The sequence below is a fragment of the Hippoglossus stenolepis genome, chromosome 12 (genome assembly GCF_022539355.2).
Source record: "Hippoglossus stenolepis isolate QCI-W04-F060 chromosome 12, HSTE1.2, whole genome shotgun sequence".
Lineage (NCBI taxonomy): Eukaryota > Metazoa > Chordata > Actinopteri > Pleuronectiformes > Pleuronectidae > Hippoglossus > Hippoglossus stenolepis.
The window spans coordinates 23,398,304-23,423,972 of NC_061494.1; the positions used below are offsets into that span (position 1 = coordinate 23,398,304).

The window sequence follows — 25,669 nt, forward strand, 5'->3', positions numbered from 1 at the left end:
GCTGCTCGGGAGCGACCGCTCGCTCTCCCGTGCGTGAGCTGGAATTTGTGTCAGCGCCACACAGCCAACAGTGTGGAGGACTTCCGCAGTGTTCAGCGCTACTGTAACCCCCGAACCCCGACATTCACAGGTACAACAACAAGCGGAGAAAGCAGAATCGCGGGCTGACCTTATATATACAGTCTATGGGGCTGACCAGCGGAGAAATGCTCGTCCCGTGTGAACAGCCAGGCGGCTGCGTGCTGGAGAACGGCGCTGCGCTGCCTCGCAGCGGTCTTCCACACTGCCAGCTGTGTGGAAGACTTCCGCAGTGTTCAGCTCTACTGTATGCCGGGTTACGTAGTTCCGGTAGTAGTTCCGCCGGGTTACAGTAGTTCCGCCGGGTTACAGTAGTTCCGCCGGGTTACAGTAGTTACGCCGGGGTACACCGGACGCGGAAGTGCCGCTGCGAGAGCAGCGCAGCGCCGTTCTCCAGCGCGCAGCCGCCTGGCTGTTCACACGGGACGAGCATTTCTCCGCTGGTCAGCCCCATAGACTGTATATATAAGGTCAGCCCGCGATTCTGCTTTCTCCGCTTGTTGTTGTACCCGTTGAATGTCGGGGTTCGGGGGTAAATGATGGTCTTCATAGCCCCCACCTCTCTTTCTCTCTCTGTCTGTCTGCTTGTGTGCTTGTAGTGGATGGGCAGAGGGGGACATTTAATTATGTGATTGGGAAAATTAAAACTCCAGGACAACAAGGGGAATACAAAGTATGGGATGCATATTTGATAATTTATATCATATAAAATATGTAATTTATATCGTTTAAAATCATGGGGGGAGAGGGGGGAGGGGGGAGCTGGCTCATTAGCATTTAAAGGAACAGGCACTCAAAACAGGTCGCTCTGTGGAGGGCTGTTTTATACAGGGTAAAAAGGGTGCTGTTTTATATGATCCTTGTGGTATTTTGACCAAAGTATGTTACAGACATTTCATTAAGACCCCAAGGAACCATATCAACTTGTGGTAAAATGGGCATGCTATGTCCCCTTTAAGTTTATTAATATTTAAAATGTCCTGTTCAAATTCGACCCTGCACTTCCTCGGGCCCGGACACACAGACCAAGATATGGAATTAGATAGATGTACATAATTCCTTTCATAGATCTCTTTATTTATTTGTTTTCTACATCAGTCAAGAATCTTGCATCTGGAATTCCATCAGGTCCGAAGCAGCTGCAACAAATAACGTTACTATGGAGAAGGTGCCGTGAGACGCATTAGAGAAACCGTGGAGCTCGGTCAGTGATTAACAACACAACGCAGCCTGTTATTAGACAGACAGGGACACTTATGGTTTCCATTATTTACAGCCTGCGGTGGCTTTTCCACTGGTGCACTTCAAGTGATGTATTTACGTGATCGAGCGAAGTTCTCTGCCTCACCAGTTGACAGGAATCGTCTAATGGCTCCATTACACAACTGACACCGCGGATTTATTATGATGCATGTGACATGTTCGGTCTAGACGTTCCTTCATTACGACACAGATGCAAAAATTCTACTTCACAGTTCAAAATTTCTGGGTTATTTTCACTTCCAAATATGCAGTTTTGAGGGTTTTGCCTTGAATTTGGATGAATTGCTCGCTTCAGGTTTAATAAACAGCGGCTGCACCAGATCCTTCGATACTAAGTTATAGATTATTTAAATCATTTGGCTCAGATTGAACAGATTTGGGTTTTTCTTTGGGACACGAGGTGGACAGATCACACACACACACAGACACACACTTTCTGAGACACACACACAACCTGTCCAGCAGATATCTATTGCCCATTAGAAAGTAATGCAGCTGCTCTTGTCTATTACAAAGAGTGACAGGGAATGGTCGCCATGGAAACGGCTCATAAATCCCAGCAGTGTGTCCTCACACACACACACGCGCACGCGCGCACACACACACACACACACACACACACACACACACACACACACACACACACACACACACACACACACACACACACACACACACACACACACACACACCCTGTGAAACACAATACTAGTGTTTCTCACTATTGAGTATTGAATACTATTCATATTCAGGACTCTTAATGAAACACTTGATAGGAGGAGATGATAAAAACACACTCATCAGAGGGTAACAAGTGGACACACACACAAACACACACACACACACACAGGATGAGAGCTGGTCTCAGTATTCACACTGGTCCTCAGCTGTTGCTGTGAAAAATAAAACCATCAGTAAAGGTGAAGTGTGTGTGTGTGTGTGTGTGTGTGTGTGTGTGTGTGTGTGTGTGTGTGTGTGTGTGTGTGTGTCTACCTGGATAAGGCTGGCTGCTGGGTTCCTCCTCTTTTCAAAGTGCTTCTGTCGATGCTGCTCCTGAACCTTCAGAGCAAAACCTGACCCGAGGATGCCCTAAACACACACACACACACACACACACACACACACACACACACACAGTTTTAAAATTTCACAAAAATAAAAACATGGCCATTACTTTTGTTAGCATTAACTTTATGGAGCTGTAGCTGTTATAATATATTTTAGAAGCCTTTCTTTCCATCGACCACTCAAAGTCACTCCAGTCAAACATTGTCTGAAGCCTTCAGGGGCAATTGGACTGGAGGAGCCGGGGATCGAACAACGGCCTCTCCGGTTAGTGGACGACCCGCTCTAGCCCCTGAGTGAGTGAGTGTGTGCGTGTGTTTGACTCACAGCTGGCAGAGCGAAGAAGGAGATTCCCAGCAGAGCAAAACCGGCCGATAACAACCGTCCCGTCCACGTCTGCGGGGTCTTGTCCCCGTAGCCGATGGTCGTGAGGGTGATCTGAAAGGTCAGAGGTCAACACTCAGGAAAACAATCCTCTCTCTCTTCTGCCCCCTATAGACACCTGGTGGTTCATTGTAAAAACACACACTCTAAATCCTCTAACTGCCTCGTTCTTATCCCCTAATTACCTTCTGACATGAGACAATCCACATTCATCCAGACGCTGGACTGTTATTCCTGAATCTCAGTGGCGACGGCTCGGAGTTTTCCCTTCGTCAGCTTTTCGCTTCGTCTCAAACTCCTTTAAAACTTTATTTTTTGAGGCCATGCAAACTTATATAACAGCTTTTAGTGTCCACCGGAGAGGAAGAGGCTCCGAGGCCACAGAGCATCGGGACATAGCCTCGCTCGTCGACGTGAGAAAATAGAATTTATTGATTGAGCCATTCCTTGGTGTGTGTGTGTGTGTGTGTGTGTGTGTGTGTGTGTGTGTGTGTGTGTGTGTTTTGCTGGTGTAATGGTTTCTAAATGCAGGAGGAAACAGAGCAGTACAGTCAGCAGGGTGTGACTCTAAAGGCCCCTCAGTGCTGGGTCTCGTAGCGCAGCTGCCATTAAGGTCACACAGAGGCTGCAAATGAGAATACATCACTGTCGTCAATATTGTTGTTTCCTTAATTTGCTCTGGGATTAAAAAGGAGCAGTTTGTTCTCTGTTTAAAGTGATAACAGTAATTTTCAAGGGGGTCCAGCGACACAAAGGCCAAAACTCACGTAATGTAAAAACATGAAACACTGTCTGAATAGGAATAATGATATTATATAATATGACGTATATAATAATGTTATACATTCATTTATGCACTCAGCGTGGTGTACTGAATTTTTTAACCTTTTAGCTGATATGAAATTACATTAAAATCTAAATTATATACCTTGACTGTATTGAAAATGCTTTCAGCAGACACGCATGTTGTGTGTCGTATGTTGTGTCGTATGTTGTGTGTCGAGCGTGTGCGTGCTCACCGTGCCCCACCACAGAGCGTCGGCGTAGGTGGCAAACTCCTTGTTGAATTCTTTCTCCACCAGATAAACCAGGAAGGAGGAGAAGATCAGCACCAGGAACCCGATGTACCAGGCAGTGACCAGCTCCTGCAGCAAACACGTGTGTCATATTAAATCTATCATATTAAATCCTCTCGTTCCAGGAGCAGGACCTTGTTTGATTAACACTCAGAATCTTATTTGACAGTTTAATAACAGTAACAGGGGGAAAAACAGCTTATTAGTATTTGAACTCAGCGATTTCCTCTTTGTTTATCTCAACATTAGTTCAGGGGTGGGGGGGGGACATCGGACCAGACGTCCCCGAGCTCCTACCTTACTGTGCGCGTACACCACAGATCCCAGGAGCTTCCAGGTCCCCCCCCTGCGGTCCATCCGCACCATGCGCAGGATCTGAAGGAAGCGGAGGCTACGCAGCGCAGAGGTGGCGAAGATGTTACCCTGGCTACCGGCCGAAACCACGGCAACGGAGGCGATGAGTACGATGATGTCTGGGGAGCGAAAGAGTGAAAATCAAAAGGTCACGGGCTGCACGATATTACCGACTGCGGCTGACGCACCCACTTTCAAAATCCGTCCACCCGTCGATCTGTCACCTTTAAAACAACTATTGATTCTCTCCGCGAGCTGTTTGTTTCATTTTCTTTCTCTATTAGTTTCCCTCCGCCGTTACGTCAACAACTCTTAAACACTCCACTCGGTCTCCTCTTAGATTTCCCAGCAGACTGTGGACGTCTCGACGTGAGAAGGACAGATGTGTTCTCATGCTCTTTTCACAGATAACCTCAGGATGATGATCTTAAATTAAATTATTCTGTCATATGCATCTTAACCCTACATGAAATACATGTTTTTATCAATATAACTTAATCTCTAGTTTTCCTTGAATGTCTAAATGAATTTAAAGTATTTAAAATACATGTCCACGATGTCTTACACACACAGACACACACACACCTACCTATGACACAGAATGGCTTCCTGGCGAACCGGAGGCGTCCCTGCCAGCCTCGGTAGCGGCAGCAGCAGCCAGCACTCCATATCCTAATGATGTACTCCAGACCAAACACTACAATCATCACAAACTCCTGCAGGGCGCACACACACACACACACAGACAGACAGAGACACACAAAACCACATAATTTAAATGCAATTCTGCACAGGCACAACACACAAAAAGGGTTCAGAGACAGAGTTTGTTGCCCTCACTGTGACTTCCATAACCACTTCAAAAGATCAACACAAGGTGAATAAGAGAAAAACATGCATTACTTGTTCCACCCATTATTGAATAGATGTTTTTAAAGAGTAAGTAAAGGCTAAATATCCTGACGGGTCGTGACAGGAAAGGCTCAGGTGTAATAAACACCGTGAACAGTGGCTGTGTTCCCTCCGATGTGGCAGCAGCAGCTCCAGACTCACGAACCTGACTTACTGAGACACTTCAGTGGAAGTGCTTCGCTGCTCCGACAGTTTAAGACGTCTGCAGGGAGGAAGACGTACGACTCCGCAGGATTTCTTAACAAGTTCTATTTGTCACAACTAATGACAATAGACCTGTCCTTTAAAGGAGAAGTTCAACCTGTAGACCTCGTGGTTGCACATGTACATCCTCCTTCTGTTAAAGCTTCTGTTTTCATACAGGAATTCATTTATTCAATTTGTTTTATTGAGACCCCGCAGATTTGTCTTTTTATGCTTTTAGGTTATTTTAAATGTTTTATAATGGACTTATTCTCCATCTCTTGTGTCGGGCTGAGGTTTGTGTGGATGCTGGTGTCTGTACCACACAGGGACAATCAATAAAGTCATTTTCACACTATGGATTTTATTATAAATATCAAACAAATAAACATTATATGACTGAGTAGGAGAGATGTTGGCAGCCTGACTCTTTTTACCTTTGTGCCTCCAGTCTTTATGCTAAGAGAACCTCATATTTAATAGACAGATATGAAAGTGGAATAATCCTTTCATATTTCCAAGAAAACCTCTAACGTTCACAGTGATCTGAGTTTCACAGGAAGTCCTCTCACTAAAGCAGTGTGTGTATAAATGCTCCACGGTTTGTTCTGAGGCTTCAGCGCAGTCGCTCCGACAGAAAAATAAATTGCTGTTAAATTTTTAAAATGCAATTTCTCACAGCTCTGAGCACCATAATGAAATCCCCCTCCACTTTCTACACTTTATTGGGCTGGAGACAGAAAGTTGCCTCAAAAGTTTTGACAAACAAGAACAACTATCAGAGATGACAACATGTCGTCTCTATAACTTCCTCTGCACACAAACAACACTTCCACCGCAGCAGGATTCCCCCCCGCTCCTTCCACACAGGCTTTGTTTGTGCTGTGGGATTTGTTTCCTCTGAGACACAACCTGTTTACCTGAATTGATTTGTAACAGCGTGATGACGACGATGATCTTGAGAAGCAAGAGGCCGATCGTTACGGTTCGTTACAGAGCTGAAAAAACACACTTCATATTTCTGACGAAGACACGAGCGTCACACACGTCCAATAACCAGGTGACACGTTTAGAGAATTATTTAAATGTGGTAATGTGGGTCAAACACAGTGTTTCTCTGTGTGTGTGTGTGTGTGTGTGTGTTGTGTGCGTGCGTGCCTGCGTGCGTACGTCCTACCAGGATGAGTAGACAGTGGGAGGAGAATTCCTGGTGAGCAGGGATGGTGGAAAACACAGAGAGAACCAGACATCCAAACACCAGGATAAACCTGAGGAGACAAAACATGAGAACACACACACACCACACACACACACACACACACACACACAGACACACACATACAGTGTTATGATCAAGTTATAGTCAAGTTATTCACTTTAAAGCTGAACAAGGAAGATTCATTCATTTCAATCTGGAAGTTTCTCTGGCAGCAGCCTTCGGATAATTGATGTGATGTTTCTGAACCTCACCCTTTGATTCTTTGTTCTTTACACCACTGGAAAAAAAATCTAAATAATAAAAAAAATAACATGTCCTTGCTATTGACATTTTACTGGAGCAACTTGTTACAGAGGAAATGGTTTCTTCCTCTGAGGAGAAACGAGGCACCGGTGACATTTTTATAAACAACTTTATTGTTATGAGCCGCAGAAACAAAATCCCATAAAACGTCACTGGAGTCCGGGGGGAAGGGAGTTGATCAAGAACTAGCAGAACTATTGTTAGCTCCACAAAAAGTGAGGTTTGCAAATCTGTGTTTTAAATGCAACTGTCAGAGGATGTATTGGGATTTGGATGTTTGGTCCATGTCCCATCAATAACCATGGAGGAAGCTCGGTTTACGACCTATAAATACAGAAAATGGTTTGAATAAAATCAGTTATTAAATCTGCAGATGTTAGATGTTACGCTCGTCTAATCATCAACGGAAACTCAGAGAATAAATCTTCATAAATCATCGTTTCTTAATAAACACAAACTGTGTCAGTCCTCCGACCAATCAGAAGCCTCCTCGTTGCCTGACTGACCTAAATCCCCCCCCCCGCCTGTCCTCCCCTGTCTGCAGGGAGACCACTCAGCTCCTTGTAAGTCATATGGTAACTGGATTAATGAGCAAACACAAATTAAAATTCATAAGGCAGCTTCCAGGCAACATATGCACTGGCAGGAGGCCGCAGCTGTTCTTCACCATATCTCCCCACTGGTTTTTATTATTATTTAAAGACGCCATCTGTCTTTCTGATATTTAACGTCTTCTCATCTCTGCTGATCTCTGAGTGTTCGTTATTTACAGGAGATGTTGCAGCCTCGTCCCCCTGCTCCTCTCCAGACCCTCCTCCGTCCTCCTCCGTCCTCCTTTGGCTTTAATCTCTCATTCTCTCTGTTTCTCCCTCGCCATCTTTCCTCTCCATCTCCCACATCTCTCTCTCTCTCTGGACTCCTCCCGGCCCTCGTCTATGATTGATGCAGCCATTTATTTTCCATGGGATCAGTGAGGAACATGAGCTGGGGGTGGGGGGGTGGGGGGGGGCACCTACAGCAGAGGATACCGATAGTTCCAAACCTTCACATCACATCTGAAACCGGCTCCATCACTAAAAGCTCTAATCGGCAAAGCGATGGCAGGTGAAATGTGATAAAACAACACAAAACACAACTTCCTCTTCCATTCAGTCTCTTTTCCTGTGTACGAGTGTGAAAACTGTATTTTCCAGACTTCGCAGTTCCCTCGACTAATAACTGACTGACGTGTAAAATAAAATATAAACATAAACATGCATAGAATGTCACTCTACGAATGAAATCACTCAGTTTACGTGCGTGCATGAAGCCTGCAGCTGTGAAACACGCCTCGTGTTTCTGTTCCTTTGTAATCTCTGCATTCAGAAACGGACCTTGAGGCAGTAAATAACAGAGTGCGGACACACAAAGGGACGGAGCGCTGTGCGACTGGATGATAACAACACAACATTATTCCTGCTCGCAGACCTCGATCGCTGCCCCCGGAGGCGTCAGTGATTTGGAAGTGAAAAAAAGCTTCTGTGATTTACATCCGAGCTTCACGTGTGACGGCAGGAACAACACAACCGGCCGTCGTTCTCCAGTCACACACAAAAACACATTTATTGTGTTGGTGCATTGTGGAGATCAGATGGTTGTTGGACATTTCACACAAAGGAACGTTTGCCTTCAGGTGATTGTTGCTGCTTTTGTGTTGTGTTCACACAGGTAGAAGAATCAACTGGGTTTTCATGATAACAACCGATGTGTTTACATTTCAGCACATTGACATTATGGTATTGACATTTTACAGAATAAATGATGCAGAAAAGCATTTATGTTTATATATATATTTTTTAAAGTCAAGTTCTCTGTATCTGTGTTTTATTTGTGTTTACAGTTATTTATTATAAAGTTTGTGGTTAAACTGTAAAGTACCTAACCTGAGTTATATAATATCACGAGAATAAAGTCGTAATTAAATGAGAAACAATTCATAACAATCTGAGAAAAAGAAAATCAGGAAATAAATCGTAATAATATGACTTTATTCTCCAAATCTTTTTACTATTCCATTGAAGATAACGACTTATTTTAGGAATCATAACCAGTTTGAAAATACAGCCTATATATCAGCTGATAAACAAGTGTCGGATATTTGTCACGAGTGTCCACATCAACCCCCAACAATCCACGTCTGGTTCTAGTTAACTTGCCCTCGTTAGACTGGCATATTCTTTACTTATTATTAATCCACTCCGAGATGCATTCAGCATTTTGTCGATATCACTTAATGCACTCAGACACACACACTGTGTGTTTTCACCTCCTCCTGTTCATCAGCTGAGGAGAGGAAACGTTCAGCGGCTGCAGCCGGACGTGATGGACGAGAAGCTGCCGACTGAACGATGTCACAAACGGTCGATGAGGCTGTTGCATCGATCGGCCTCGACGTGAATCAGCCACTTGATCGGTCAATCAGAGAGATGAGTGACGTGTGGGGACATGTTTGAGACGTGAGTGTGTGGAGACGGGTGACTGGTGAATGAATATGAGGCAAGGTTGTTCAATAAAGAGGTTTTTCAGGACTATTTGCTGAACTATTGATAAGATTATTACCTTTTCTACTTTCTAGAGGAGATTATTTTCGATTCGTCTTTTTTTTGCATGGGTTTCTTTTATTATTTAGCATTTATCTTCATTGTTATTTCTTTCTATTCCATTTTATGTGGACTTTGTATTTTATTTGCATGATTTTATTGAGACTATTTCGTTTTTATTTGTTTTAAACTTGTTAAGATCTTTGAAAAGTGCAAATAAAATGTATTATCATTACTATTATTACTATTATACGACAACAAACTCAAAATCTCACACGAGGGCCACAAGAAAAACGGCTTCTTCCACGACTGATAAGCCAGATGCTTCTGATTGGAGGAATTCTAACTATGGCCGACACATCTGTCAGGAAGTGGACGGAGCCGCTGCCAGTCGCCCTCGCCACACGTCCAAGTCATGTGAGGGTTGTTCTCCACACACGTCCCTCTGACTTTCTGAAAAGGAAAACTGGCTCCGAGATCCGGAGAAAAAAAAACTATTACTGGAAAACCCGAAGGACTTATCGATCCCAGCGAGTTTTCATCTCAGGCCCCAATTCCAACTTTTCAGATAGGAATCAGATCCGTTAGTGGAGTCCTTGGCCAGAGTCCCATCACCTATGGGATTGAGTTTAATGATCTTTTCTTTTGGAAACGGGTGCAGACGCAGCCCTGTGCTGTGTGTCCTCCTCCTCTCTCTCCATTTCACACGTGCACTGTCCTGTGGGCAAAACACCCAAAACGAATCCGGGATAAAAAATGTGCAGATCTGGGAGAAGCACCTGCATCTCCCCCCCTCACCCGTCCCTCTACTCACCCAAAGTGAGGACGTCTCGGAGCTGGAGCCGCCTCGATGAAGAAGCTCAGTCAAACTGATGGACTCAGGTTTCTACCAGAGCTGAGACGTCTCTGTGCTGCTTTGTTAAATATATGATTATTAAACAGCTGCTGTGACGGTGAAACACATCATGACGATCACGGAGCATCGGTCTCAGGGATCTGACATCAGTCTGCGTTCAGCCTCTTTGGTCAACGATCCGTTATTGGAAAGAAATCGCATTTTTTTATGTTATTGGTCGTCTTCACTTCCGTTTTTATAAAAAATTAAAGTTTAATATCGCAGATTTCTGATCTTGTGCTTTTGACGTCATTTGGAGCCGGAGCTGATTGCACGTGGTCTCAGAGCCTTTCACAGATTCTGGTATCAGGGTTGGTGACAATATGAAACCTTTCAATTTACAAAAAGATGTGCATATATGTTCATATTTTAATGTAACAATTATGTTAGTGTTCTTCATTTCTATATAATTGGTTGTATTTATGTTTTCTGTGTATTTGTAGTTGTTTATAAAAAGGTTAATGGTTAAACTGTAAAATATCAAGCCTCAGTTGTATTTCTGTCATCAGCATATCTTAGCAATCACTGACAATTTGTATATAGATCAATGAGCCAATATCAGATGTTTAGATCCAGTAAAAATCTGCCATATTCTCACGAGAAAAATTTCCTTCAGACTCTAAATGACACTCCGCTCCTTTCATTAAATATTCCGTCCGCGTGTCGCCCCGCTCGTGCGTCACGCCGTCCGACTGACATCTGCTGAAGTTGGTGCTTTGACGTCCTCAGTGGACAGGGGACGAGTTGCAGGCGTGAGAGAGAGAGCGCCCACTCTGCTGCAGAAACAAGCTGCCTGTGATTTAATGCTGATGAACAACCTGAGGACACGCAGACAAAACCATATACAGCCAAAGACCTGCAGGAGTAGTGCAGTGTGTGTGTGTGTGTGTGTGTGTGTGTGTGTGTGTGTGTCTCAGTGTCTCTTTGAGATCCTGGGCTCAGGAGCATCATGTCTTCACATGCAAACCAGAGATAGGAAACATGTACAACTGATAAACAGACATTAAGCTGAGAGGCCGAATAATCACAGCTTTATCTGTCATTTGTTCATGTAAGAATTATTCAGACCTTCACTGAGACGATGAATAACGAATGCCTAGTTGTGTGTTGCTAGTTTGCGATTAGGGCAGAGTACACATGCAAGGGAGGGTCTGAAGGTTTAGTTTCACATTCTGGGAAAAAGTTTATTGTAGTTTTCAATCTTATTCGATGCTTGAAAAGTTCTATGTGACTGGATTAATTCAATTTTCTAATTTTTCTGATATTTGTAAGAAACGAGACAACAGATAATAGATTAAACTAAAAACAATTCAACATTGTCATTTAAAATCTTTTTTTTTGAACTGTTATAAAACAGTAAATCGATCTATAACAGCACCAGAGCTCATATCTCCACCGAGGCCCGACTGCAGAAAGAGGAATGGCTTTAGAGGCAGATCATTTCCTCAGAAGACACATTGAAGTGGAGGAAGACGCAGATAAATCCTCTCTTTGGCCAAATTACGTGTTTTACTTTCTGTCTTAGTGTGTAATGTGAGAGCTCGGAGATTTCTCATAAAAATATGAGACGTGAATTACGTTTCTGACAAATAAATCAAGGGGGGAAACTGTGTTTATATGAAACAATCAGCTGAGGATGAGAAGGAGAGAAAGTGCGTGTTGCATGTGTGCGTGCAACAGATCGAGTACGTAAGAGGTCAGGGTTTTCCACGCAATCTGGTCTGGTATCATTATCTATTTCCTTCTTTCTTTCTGTGCCAACCATGCATACCCTTTCAATCAAGACGGAGGGAGGGAGGGAGGGAGGGAGCGAAGAGAGACAGCGAGAGATTGAAGAAGGAGGAGAAGAGAAAGCGGGAGAGGCCAGTAGATCGGGATGAGGAAATGTCTCATAATCTCGAGGTAACGACACAAAAGAGGCAACTGAAGATACAGCAGAGGAGAGGAGGAGGGTCCAGCACAAAGAGGAAGAGGAGCACAGGACGAAGACGAGATAAATGAATCGAAATGAGTGAAGACTGTGAAGAGGAAGGAGTTGAGCAGCTTCTCCTGGATGAAAGCAGCTGGGCGATGGGGAGATAAAGACTCGGGCCTTCGCTATTAATAACATTTCTCCTTCTGAGAAAGACCTGGTAGATCAGCACATCAGGAACCAGAATAACCGTCCTGTGGTTGTGTTCCTCCACCAACACGTCAAGTTTCAGTCTACATGCAGAACACGTCACCGTGACCTTTGACTGTTGAGATATAATCCGTTAATTTGTTTGAGTTCAAGAGACAACTGGTCAGAACTTAAAGGGATATCATGTTCAAGAGGCCGCCTGAGGTCACAGCGACTTTGTCCTTTGACAAAAGAATCAGTTCATCCACGAGCCCAACTGAAAACTTTAACCAAATTTGAAGAAATTGGCTCAGGAGTTCTTGAGATATTGAATGAAAGCACACAGCGGTAGATAAACAGAGAGAAGGGAAGACGAGGAGAGGAGGAGCAGGACGAAGAGGCAAGAGGAGCGAGAGGGGAAGGAGTGAGAAAGAGCGATGGAGCCAGGCCGACTCCTTGCCAACGGTCTATTAGTTAATCCTGGTGTTTATCCAGTGGAGTGCTGTATCTTACCTGATGATGGCAGCGATAAAACATACGGTTTTATTTCTAAGCAACTACTTGACCAAACAGAGGCGAGCCAAGGACACAGCTCTGCACGGGCCAGTTCCCTCCGCACTCCTGAAAGACTTTCTCCATCAGAAGCGAGAGCTGAGCTATAATCATTCTCCAATTCACCTCAGAAAGTTCAAGGAGTTGCGTCGGCTGAGGACGACTTCAGGAAGTCCGTGCTGATGACAGTGAGCTGGAGGGATCACGGCCGACCTGTCGCTCCTCACGCTTCAGTCTGCACCCATTCAGTTGCACCACCAATAAAAACCAAAGCAGTGAAACCGACAGCAGGACAACAGCGTTTTCTACATTTCCCTTTGACCTTTAAGCTAACTTCTTCCTGTGGATCTTCCCAGGAACAGCTAAATAAAACCTCCTCTGGAAACCGACTCAATCATCAGGGAAGCTTTGGGACGTCACGCAGCAGCCCATCGCAGCGTACAGCAGATGAGTCACACACACAGACGTATGTGGTCGACGGGAATCAGAGCGTATCGACATCAATGCAACCTGATACGTCAGACTGTGCGTTTACATAGAGAAACAATAAGAGAAGGAGCGATGCCTTTCAACACACGCTGAAATTATAATGAACTACAGCGGCTCAGAGCGAATATCTCCGCCAAGGATCCCCTGAAATTCTTGTTTGTACATATTGAAGGTACAACTGTTGATTCACGACTGAATTCAGCAGCTACTAGATCTGGATTTTTATTTGGATCCACATCAAACTACAAAGAATCAAAGATATCAGTCCCCTTGAATATGGCTTCATCAGTATCTATGAATTATTATTCTCCTGAAAGAGCTTGACTCTGAATAAAGCTCCGGCTCAAGTTCCAAGCTTCACCAAAACCAAATTAACTGGAAATCATTTCAGCGATGTTGGTTTTATCCTGTTGACAAACAAGCCAACGAACAAACGAGAAAACAGACACATCATGGGGGCTTCATGGTTCATTGAAAGAAAGGTTGGAGGGTATAGATCCTCTAACTTTTAGTTTTCTGTGTGGATTTATTTGGGTATCGTTGGAGTTTTGAGTTTCTTTGTTTGTCTTCTGTGAATCTGCAAACTTCTAACCCCACGTTCAACATTTGAAACCTGCGCAGAATCAAAATGCATCACAGAGTGAAATAAAAAACGCACTTGGCAGCGACGGACTCAAACCCACAACATCCAGAGCTGATGGCCTGTCTAAGCAAGACGGAGTAGAAGAGTACGAGAGATTAAGAAGCAGCCGTTTGTTTTCTTATCCAACATCTAGAAAGCCGAGTGATCACAGAGAGAGAGAGAGACGATAGATGGGAGAGTTTGGGAGAAGGGGCACGGAGAGAGAGAGAAAGAAAGAAAGAGGTGGACAGAGGCCAACTTTCCATGATGTGGGATTCACAGAGGACGGGTGACGGGTGCGAGAAGAGTCGGAAAGCTTTTAGTGCGTGTGTGTAAGTGTGTGTGTCTGTGTGTGTGTCTGTGTGTGTGTCTTCTCGCTAACTAGACACAGAGTGACATACTGTTGGAGAAAGCCAACAGCTAACAGGGTTCATAAAACGCACACGCGCTCACGCACACTCACACTCGCACACCATACATCAGATTCCTATCAGCACCCATCTCAGCACTAACACTGCTCCAAGACTCCTGTTCACAGAGCTGTGCAGCAGATGTCAGCGGGACGGACACAGAACGGGTGAGAGTGAGAGAGAGAGAGAGAGAGAGAGAGAGAGGGAGAGAGAGAGAGAGAGAAGAGAGAGAGAGAGAGAGAGAGAGAGAGAGAGAGAGAGAGAGAGAGAGAGGGAGAGAGGGATGAGACTAAACTTCTTTCTTTTAATCAACAAGTTAAAGGTCCGGTGTGTAAGATGGGGCTGAGAGCCAGAAATTGAATATAAAATAATCCTAGTGATGTTTTCACGAGTGTTTTATCAAAATAATACAAATTGTTGTTTTAATTACTCTAGAATGAGTCCGTTGTATTTAAATACTTTATATTTAAATACTTTTTATTTAAATACTTTATACTTACATCAGGAGCGGCTCCTCTCTACGGAGGCAGCCATGTTTTTTTTTTACAGTAGCCCAGACTGGACAAACTAAACCTTTTGAGTTTTTATGACAACTGAAGCTACCACAGTTTCTCTCTCATAATTGGAGGGGGAGGTGAGGGGTGTTCCGCTGCAATATGACACTTCACCACTAGATGTCACTACATTCTACACACTGGACCTTTAATCTGGACTAAAGCATCAGATGACGACGCAGCGAGAAGACGACACTGCGCCGGAGGACGACGTGTGAATCTGTGTCTGGTTTTCTAATCCGAGAACACACAAACACCATCTTGATAAGATGAGCTGTATTTGTCACTTACGCAATCATACACGGTACAAAGTGCAGTGAAATGTGTTATTGTGCCTGGATCCAGTTTTTTAAAATAGTAAAATAAAAAGACACAGTTTAAAAATAGCACATCTCCTCCAAATCAAACCTCCATGCCAGAGGAATGAGACGCACAACTCTGCTGTGAGTTCACAGACCTGAAGTTATCTGTTTGACAATAAACTGTGTACATTCAGCAGACACTCTGTCCTCCTCCTCCTCCTCCTCCTCGTCTAAACACTGCCATTTCCCACTTATAGAATAGAATAGAATATAGAATATAGAGAAAGGCATTGACAGAAGGCATTGCACCTTTTGTATCTCAGGAAATCCACTGGGCTTAGTGGGCAGACTTGATTAATGCCACTTAACCAGGAGCCACCAGTGTGCGCACGGGGGCTCGTTACTCAGACCAGCGATCCAAAGAGACCGATGATTGAATGAGAACAATGCCCGTTCAGCTTCCCCTGGAAAAACAAGGACTCGGTTCTTTCTTCATATTTTTGGCAAACTGCGCGTTTTGTGAAGCAACCGAGCTTTTAATCACTTTCTCTTTAATGGGAGGGAGTTTTACTCTTATTTCCAGACCTGAACATTTATGTAGAATGGAGCAGTTTTTATAGATCCTGAAGATCTGTTTTTATAATGTTCTCCCCGTGTCTGCATTTTCTCTGGGTGCTCCAGCGTCCGCTCTCAGACCTGCAGACGATTAGGGTTAATATGGATGTGAGGGGGACGGCTGACAGTGGGTGAGACGCGAGGACCACTTGGATTTGCTCCAGCCAAACTTTACTGGAAAAATATCACTTTAAATGACAGAAACCATGTTTGAGAAAAGAATATTTGATGTGTACTTTGGTTTTTTTTTGTCCATGTCCCATCCACTAACATGGATGAAGTGGGGGGCGATGGAGACGCTTTGTATTTGGGAGTCTTGGTGTCATTCATCTTGTAATTCGCTCTATGGTCTCCATGGTAACCAGTGATCTACACTCATCATCTCCTCAGTCACTTCAATAACCACTAAGTTCATTAGTCCGGTGGACAGTGAGCAGACAGGTGAGTTCATTTAACTACAGTAGAGAAAACTAAATGTGCATCGCACAAGTGAAGCCAGGAACTGGGACGTCTGGAGCCCGGAGGAGACGAGAGGCGGGAACACGCTGGGGAGCTGTGGGTAAGCGAAGTGGAGGGGAGCTGCTGAACTGCTCCGGCGGACTGGAGTCAGCTCATTAAGCAAACAGACGGCTGATGGTTCCCTCAGCACAGACACGGGGCAACTCTAATGGAGGGAGGCTGAGTCAGCGGCGCTGCTGGCAGAGGAGGTGTGTGAGCGCCCTGTACTCTATGAGCTGCTTATTGCAGTTTGAGAGTGTGTGTGTGTGTGTGTGTGTGAGAATAAATATGCATATATGTCAGCTCCGTCCGAGCAGCCGTCAACGCATGTGTCTTCCCACACAGCTCCATCTGCTCCGCTGCCTCATGAGCGCTGACGAGAGGTTTACGAGTTGGGAATTTATTACAGGAGAATTTAAGAATGAAACTTTTAATCGGCTCCTTTGGTTCCTCGTGTCGTTTTCCTTTCCTCTGGTGCTCAGGACGTGGAACCTTCAAGATGAGGAGGTGTCCGTGGGAAAAGGTCTTTTAAAAGTCCAGGTACAAGATCGTTATCCGCCGTCTCACGTATGTTCAAATAAAAAGCTTCTTCAACGCTTGATATGAAGGAAACTGTGAATCTGATGGTGGGCTGCTGATAGAGAAACATGTTTGCAATAAAACCACAGAAACAGACGTCTGCCTCCATGTTTGATTTCACTCTGAAGTCACGTTTGATCACACTTATGTTTGTGCATTCTCACAACCGAATGTTACGTCGTTATGTCATTGGTCTCCCATGTTTTTAAAACGAGTTATGATTTGAAGATGCTCTACTTTGCAGCAGACATTAGTCGATCAATGTGACCTGCACGCTGACGTCTTTCCCCTCTAATTTCCCACTAATGCAATTTTTCATTCCCTATTATCCGTTGTTGCTGCTGCTGCTGCTGCTGCCGGGGATAAAAAAAAAAAACACACAAACATCTGCTCCGGAAGATTTTCTTTCCCCTCTGCACAACGGCACCACTTGGGGTTTTTTTTCATTTCATTTGGATTTAATTAGAAACTCTCGGGAGCATGAAACTATTTCTTGTGCCAAACTCGGAAACTCACTGGAGAAATAGGTACAGTAGATAATTTGCCATTACATGCTCTGTTAAGTTTGAAAATCCTGAGTCTTTTTGGTAACAATCCAATATAAACGGTCAAATGATGAATTGTTGTGGAGGCAAAGGTGGTTTGAGAAGAGAAGATGAGAAAGGGAGGAGGGGGGGAACAAAGGGAAGAAGGGAAAGAAAAAAGAGACGAAGGAGGAATAGAAGTCAGACCAAAACAAAAAAAGAAAGAGAGACGGAGAGGAAGAAAGAGATTTTCTCCATTTCCAGTCTGGTGGAAGTGGGACACAGTCGGCCTGCAGGCGAGAGAGAAACCAGCCGGAGCTCCTGTTATTGGATCGCTCCTCTCGCTCTCTCGTTTTTTGTAAAAGAAAAGAAAAGACACTGATGGAGCTGCATGTGTGTGTGTGTTAGAGAGAGGAACCTTGTGTTTGTCATGTTGTACATCTTCCACCTTTTATTTAGCAAAAAGGAAAATATCAAACGCAAAGTTTTGGCTGTAAATTGGAGTTCTTCTCATTTATTTAACATTTGGAAACTGCGGAAAAGTATTAAACACGTCATTGAGTCTCTATATTATCATTATGATAAAACATTTGTTTCTTTCAGTCTACACAATCTTTCCACTAGTGCCCGACGGATTTATCGAAACGTTTGCCGATATTAAAAGCATCATTTTATACAATTTCCCATTTCTATATAGTTTGTTTAGTTTTTTTAACATTGTTATTATAAAGTTTATGGTTAAACTGAACATATCAAGATTCAATTACATTTTTTGTCATAAGACATTTTAGGGAATCATTGCTATTTTAAATATATCGTATCCACCAATATATTTGTATCAGATAGTTTACTCCTTAATTTTGTTGAGTATATTAAAACTTATGAACTGTGAGTGAGTGCTGAAGAACATTGTTAAGTATAAAAGAACAGAAAGAAATTCGACATTGATAAAACAGAAAACCGAAGGATTACATGGAAGCGTGTGCGGTGAGAGCCGGCAGCAGAAATGCAGACATTCCAACGGCGAGGAAAAAAGATGGAATTCCGGGAACGCACCAATCAGCCACACTGACGGCCTCCAGAGAAGAAGGGTAATCAGGGGTTTGCTAATGGGGGTGACACCCATCAGAGGCTGTGGCTCGCAGACCCTCACACCGTCGTCTGATGTCTGATTGGTGGGGAAGTTGTGGGCATCCACTGATTACATCTGTTTAATGTGTTTAATATAATGTGTGTAACATTGTTCTATATGATTGAAGGTGTGTGTCACTGACACGTGCACAATCTGAGGGTGGATACATATCGGTTCCCTAAATATGCCTGATTTCTTTCATCTAGATCCATGAATTATTCTACGAGGAATAAACAAAAAAGGCTGAAATGGAAAAACTGGATTGGCCCCCTGATCCGGACCAAAATGTAATGAGCTCTTCTTGGGTCAAGCCCCACCCCTCCACAGAATTTCATAGAAAGCAGTTTTGTGTAATCCTGCTAATGAACACACAAACACACAAACATAGACAAAGACATAACCTCCGAGGCGGACGTAACAAAACATGGAATCCGCCCGAGGCTGCTCAATAACTGCTGGAACATTTGGGATAAGGACAATGAAACCGGAGCGGCTCAGGCATTTCCTGCCCAGGAAGTCTGGAATTCGTGTTTGAATGACAGCGAGACAATATTTCTGACCGCAGCTATTTTAATGAAACACCTCACATCATTGTTGGCCGGTCCATCGCAACCCGGGAGCGTTCCCTGTCGGGCTGAGGCTGGAATTTCGATCGCGACTGCAGGAGAACAGAGAGCGTAACAGAAGCAGGAAAGCCATGTTGAACGTGCTGCTTTGAATTCGCTGATGTCTGGTCCCCAAACTCTTGCCACATGTGCACACACACACAGACACACACACAGACAGACACACACACACAGACACACACAGGGCTCTGTCGCAGTCCAAACATTATTCCAGCTGATTACACGCCAATTCCCATCAAGAGCAGCCTGCGAGGCTCTCGCCCGCCCTGATTAACACAGACCGCCACACACTCCAATGTCTTCAGCCTCTTTTTTCCATCTCTTCTGCGTCTCTCCACCTCGACGCTTCTATCTTTTATCGCTTTCTTCTCCAGGCTCCGTACGTCTCAGTTTTCTTTCCTTTCTCCATTTTTTCCATTCTTCTCCGTCTCAGTAATCATTTCCATGTCGACTGGGTTTTTTTTTTCTCCGTATTGCGGCCACCGACGCTTTCCAGAAAGAGAACAGACACAACCTGGTCCGTGAAGGGGCTGAAAGAGGCTCGAGCAGATTTCCTTGTACCATTTCAGATCAATTACAGGCAACAGGAAGAGAGGAAGTGGCTTCGAATCGGTTTAACCAGGTTTAACCAGAGGAGCTACAAGCGTTCCAGAAGGACGAATGTTTTCAGACACAGTTGGAGCAAATGCAGCCTCACCTGTAGATTATTAACTCCGCCTCCTCCATGTTAGCGGCCGGGACATGGAGCCAACTCAAATTGAACAAACACTGTTCCTGACATTCTAGGTGGTTCTTATCACTGTGATGTTGAAGTGTTCGTGTTTCTGATAAGTTTGGTTTGAATTAGTTAATTGAATCACTGGGACTGAGTTACCGGGGCTCTGATCCGGCTCCGATCCGGCACAGATCCGGCACAGATCCTGGCTCCATGATGTCAATAGAGACATTTGGGCTCCTTTTTTGTGAAACAGGCGCAAGTAGAGAAGCGTCATCCATCTTTATTTACAGTCTACGGAACAGACTTGTAAACTTGTGGTGATCTATTACAGTGTTTCTACCAGGATCAGCCTGAGGTGGCCGAACACATTTTCCTTTTCCTCAGGACTCAGCGGAGCAGGATCTCCAAACAAGTGTCATGTGGCCTCTGCAGTTACTGATAAGTACAAACATACATGGAGTAAAAATACATAGTTTCAAGGTGTTTTTGATTTAACCTCGGGATCAGGTAACAAGCTTTCTAAAACTTATGATTTGATCTTAAGAACAACAGCAAACCAACCAAACCAAAACACTGTACACGTGCGACATTAAAGCATCTGGTACAATAACCTCAGCAACAATAACACTGCTGCTGCTGCTGGGGGTCACACACATACACACACAGACACACACACAGACACACAACACACACAGAAGCACTGAAGAGCCTTGTGGCCACATGCCTTTACACTTGCGTCTAGGACTTAAGCTGTGCCCAGCTGTTGCACATCGGCAAGACTACAGCCAGCAATGTGCGTGTGTGTCTGCGTGTGGGTGTGTGTGTCTGTGTGTGTGTGTGTGTGCAGGACTGCTAGCTATTTCCTGAACTGTCTGTTGTGTTGTGCAGCTGCTTTTCTCTGCGCTCGCATGCAACAGAAACGACACAAACACCGAGTGTTGCGTGGCAGGAGTATGAAACACTTGTATTGTGCACAGGAGTGTGTGCATGTGTGCGCTCGAGGCCGTTTGTGTTGTGATACTTAAGGATTGAATGTCACTCTAATGTGCATTTGTGTGAGGTCCAGTTACACTGGTCTGATATGATCGTGTGTGTGTGTGTGTGTGTGTGTGCAATCATCACTGATGAACATTGTTTCCATTCCCTCATTATCAAATTGATATTATCTTACAAGTGTAAGTCTGTGGGCTTTCTAATGGAGGGCAAGGCCACACAAACTCAATTTAACTCATCCATCTATTGACCCAAACAGAGTAATGAAAGCTTTTGAGAATGACACTGAAGTCTTAAGAGTTTTTCCATTGATTTTCCATCTTGGAGGAATCTGTAAGGTTCCATTAAAGTCAAAGCTTCTCACATTCAGGATGTCTGCAGTGAGACAAGGTCTTGGCAAAGTGTGATTCAAGTTTGAGACGTACAGTGTGTTACTGCATATAGTTTGACGCTGGTAAAAAATAAAGCACATGGATGTATTTTCAGAACTGCGATGTGAAGACACACATCTGAGAGACGGGACTGCAGGGCCAACATGCAGATGCTCGGCTCGGACCTGGGAACATCCGGCCACTGTGGATACTGTGGCCACAAATAAATCAACTTATGGGCACTGAGAAGAGTGAACATCTGTTTAACTTGTAGAGGCTCAGGACACATTGAGGACACATTGAGGACACATTGAGGACACATTGAGGTGCATTCAGACCTGAACTCAGCGCTGACCACTTGTTAATGCCTGGTCTGAACAGAGTCAGAGACAAACAACCACTCTCACGTTGGACGGTCTGGTTAGAGTCTCCACTGAACCCCTGGATAACAGGGATTCGAACAAAGAAGCTTATTGCAACACCGTTTACCACCGAGCCGCCCGGCTGCATCACCCAGCATCCGAAGTGAAGGAGTAACCACGTCCGCTAATCTCAGCACTTTCTTTACGTTCGGCAATTTGAGAAGTAATCTTCCATGACACCAGCTCCACGCTAGAGACGGAGAGGAAAACAGAACCAGCGCTGATTCTTTTTAACACAAGGCACTTCTGCCTGAAATAACTTTATTAATCGCAGGACTTGGACCATGACAGAGGTCTCTGGGATGCCAAAGGAAGAAAGAGGCAGAGAGGAGTGTGTGTCTGTCTGTGTGTGTCTGTGTGTTGAACCGATAGACTCTAAAGTCACAGAGAAGAAAGAGTGTGTGAGAAGAGGAATGAGCGAAGGGCAGTGCGTTCATGCACGTGTGCAGATTTACTCTCTGTGTGTGTGTGTGTTTGTGTATGCAAGTGTGAGAAAGGGATGGTTTGATCTCGTGTTGGAGTGTGTAAAGAGATTTTCCATCCATTAGGGTGGCTTCACTCCCAGACACACACACACACACACACACACACACACACACACACACACACACACACACACACACACACACACACACACACACACACACACACACACACACACACACACACACACACACACAGTAAGGAAAGTCACTCTGAGATCCACTGACTTATAACTCAAGTTAATAAAAATGCTAATTCTATAATCTTTCACATGATGTGACACTTTTTTTTAACGTTGTTGTCGTTGCGTGTGTATGTGCGTGCACGTGTGTGCGGTGACGAGGGTACTCACCTACTCGTCATGACGCAGGGAACCAATCGGGAGAAGGAGCAGCACCGGCAACGTGAAGAGAAGAGAGGGAAAGGAAGGAATTAGAACATTTCACATTCAAAACACATCTGCGCAGTGCCTTGCTCAACGGCTGATCCACTGCTCCTCACATGTTGTTCAGTGAGTCAGTCTCCAGCCTGTTGTTCTAACCTCTGCTCAACCCGCCACCTACATATTTTTGAAATGGTTTAGTAAGTTTCCATGAGATTGTTAAAAAACAAAGTCTCTGGATCTGGTTTCCTTCAGCTCTCCAGCCGTCGGTCGGTCTTACTCATCCAATTAGAACCATCAGCAAAACCATCCACAGGCTCCAAATATGTAACTGTGTTGCTCAGCTGTCGCTCAGCGTTAGCCTCTGCAGCATCAACCCGGTGAATGGATTTCAGAGGCACCGAGAAGTTTGTGCTTTCACTGACTGATGCAAGGTTTTGTTTCCCTTGTTGGTTTTCACGTTCACCATCAGGTCACTGAAGCTTCAAGGACGGGACAGAAAACACACGTTTAAACAAGTTAGTGTGAGATAATAACCAGTGTCTGTGAAAGATAACTCAACAGCTCACGGACAGACTGAGCTGGACAGGGGGGGGGGGGTTGAGAGGTCGACACCGATCTGTGTTCTTGCTGCTTGAACATTTCAACGACCACCAACGTGGGCAGGATTTCTCCCGGTGCTGATGATGGTGAATCCGACTGGGTGTGGGGGGGAGAGAGGGAGAGGGAAGGCCAAGAGCCCTGACCTCCGATTCTCTTTGATGCCATTGAGTTTCAACTTTTAAAAATAAAGTAAGTAAGTAAATTCCATTTCACGCAAAACCACTTATCCAGGATCCCCAGTGTCAAGGTCCAGCAGCCCGACGGACCTGATCTTGTTTCATGACACGGGCCTAAAACTGAACTCCAGCTTGTAAACAAACTCAGAAGCCTCTCACATGTACCTGGTTTCCTGTTCCTCTTGAGCGCTCAGACTTCCCACGCATGCGGAGCTGCCGGCGACCAGAAGTGACCGTCCGTCTCCTGTTACCCACAAACCCTTGCATTTTAGCATTCATGACACAAGCTGCGACCCACTTCTGGGGCTGCATCCTTCAGAGTCCTCATTTGGAGACAGATTGCATCACAGGGCCGGGTGTCTCATTTCAAAGGCTCCATCGAGTGCAGCTTTCCATTCCCGAGCAAAGCAGGGTCCAGTGAGTGGAACCCCTCCTGGAGACGACCGATCACAACGCAGCGACGGATCAGAGAGAGAATATGGTGTCCGAGGAGTTAACGCGATCTCAAAGCTGACAATACAACTTATAAAAGAGGGGATGAGATTCTATCGATCGTACGTCTACTTCTACGGACGACCTGTGCTGAGGTAAAGGTGGGACAAGCTGGTGACATGATAAGAAACTCTTCATAGACCCGACTGTTTCATCTGAAGGATGCAGCCCCTGAACCGACCCACAGCTTCAGATGCTCGTGTTTTTCAAACCCAACAAAATGTTCTGAATATAGGTTATTTTATTGTTAAAGTCATTACGAGTCTCTCTGGAAAAGAACGTCTGCAAAATCCCTAAAAAGTGAAGTAAATGTAATCAGCGTCTCCCTGGAGGCGACAGAGTGAATGTTTAATCACGGCTGTGTGATGTTACTGTGACCAGCCTGCAGCCTTGTTGCGGAAAGGAGGACTACGTAATGGAATATTAGTGGGTCTCGTGTCTGGCTTACTACTGTGGCTGTGTTTCATCTCTCGCTAACACACACACACACGCACACAGACACACACGTGCACACACACAAACACGAACACACGCACAGTAGTGGTGTCTGTGAGCAGCCTGTGGTCTGGACAGCATCACAGGCTGTGGTCAACACTGCAGTGTCTGGGTTATACACAATTTACACTTGTCTTCAAACACACACACAGACACACACATACACAGACACACACGTCTCAGTTGTGTGGACACTCATTGGCCTAATGCATTCCCGAGCCCCTTACGCTAACCTAAACCTAATTCTCACAAAATGTCCTCACAGGATCACGAATCCGTCTCTAGGATCAGAGGACTCGTCAATCTGTTAAAAATCTGATTTGGAGAAGGAAAGAAATGTGGAACGCTAATGTGTTGAAAACATCTGTGTGAGTCCGAGCGGCTCAACAACAACATTTAGTGTTTGTGAACAGAAGCAACGTTTGTGTGCATTTGCATACAGAGCGCGGGGGGGGGTGGGGGGGGATGGACTGTAATCCTATCAACATATGTAGAGATGCATTCTGATGCCGGGTGTGAACCGACGCACTCACAGCTGTTCAACTGTGACGTGTGAACAGGACCCGAGCGGATAATTGTGAGCTCCCATCATGCATCACTGCATTTCAAATCCAATCCACAAGTCACGACTCTCCTGCATCGTTACAGAATATGTGTTCGTGTATATTTGGAAAGAGAAACGAAACAAATCACATATATTGACAAATTTGGTTCAGAGAGAACAGACAGATGATGTTGGGGGTGGTGGTGGTGGTGGTGGGGGTGTACTATATATAGAGATCGTTAGTAAACACAGGAGGAGAAACAGCAGAACTGGACAGAACCAATATCTGAGATTTGAATTCCTCCGTGATCACTGGAAGTCGTCATAAACCGATCGGCCACAATCACACATCTCTCTCTCTCTCTCTCTCTCTCTCTCTCTCTCTCTCTCTCTCTCTCTCTCTCTCTCTCTCTCTCTCTCTCTCTCTCTCTCTCTCTCTCTCTCTCTCTCTCTCTCTCTCTCTCTCTCTCTCTCTCTCTCTCTCTCTCTCGTCCATCTAGACCAGATCACGTATTTGTATCAGCGCTCGCAAAATATGAAGCAGTAATAAAAAACGCTGCTGTGATGAGCGATGTGCTCGTGGACAGCTTTTTCGTGCCGGTTATGAAAATGTCACAATAACCTGCTTGTGTAAGCGTCTGCGGAGCCGACAGCTGCTGTGAAGGCTTCAGTGCG

General features: G+C 44.7%; 1 protein-coding gene across 5 annotated transcripts in view; it reads right to left on the reverse strand.

The window, feature by feature from the left end:
* Positions 1-25,669, reverse strand: part of kcnq5a (potassium voltage-gated channel, KQT-like subfamily, member 5a) — an 80,767-nt gene that overhangs the window by 21,202 nt on the left and 33,896 nt on the right. For all 5 annotated transcript variants that reach the window (XM_035172493.2, XM_035172492.2, XM_035172490.2 and 2 more), the window contains exons 2-7: positions 6,493-6,583; positions 4,810-4,936; positions 4,164-4,339; positions 3,810-3,935; positions 2,734-2,844; positions 2,335-2,430 (exon numbers count right to left, since the gene is read on the reverse strand). In XM_035172493.2, the coding sequence (XP_035028384.2) occupies positions 2,335-2,430; positions 2,734-2,844; positions 3,810-3,935; positions 4,164-4,339; positions 4,810-4,936; positions 6,493-6,583 (727 nt within the window). The remainder of the gene's footprint in view (positions 1-2,334; positions 2,431-2,733; positions 2,845-3,809; positions 3,936-4,163; positions 4,340-4,809; positions 4,937-6,492; positions 6,584-25,669) is intronic.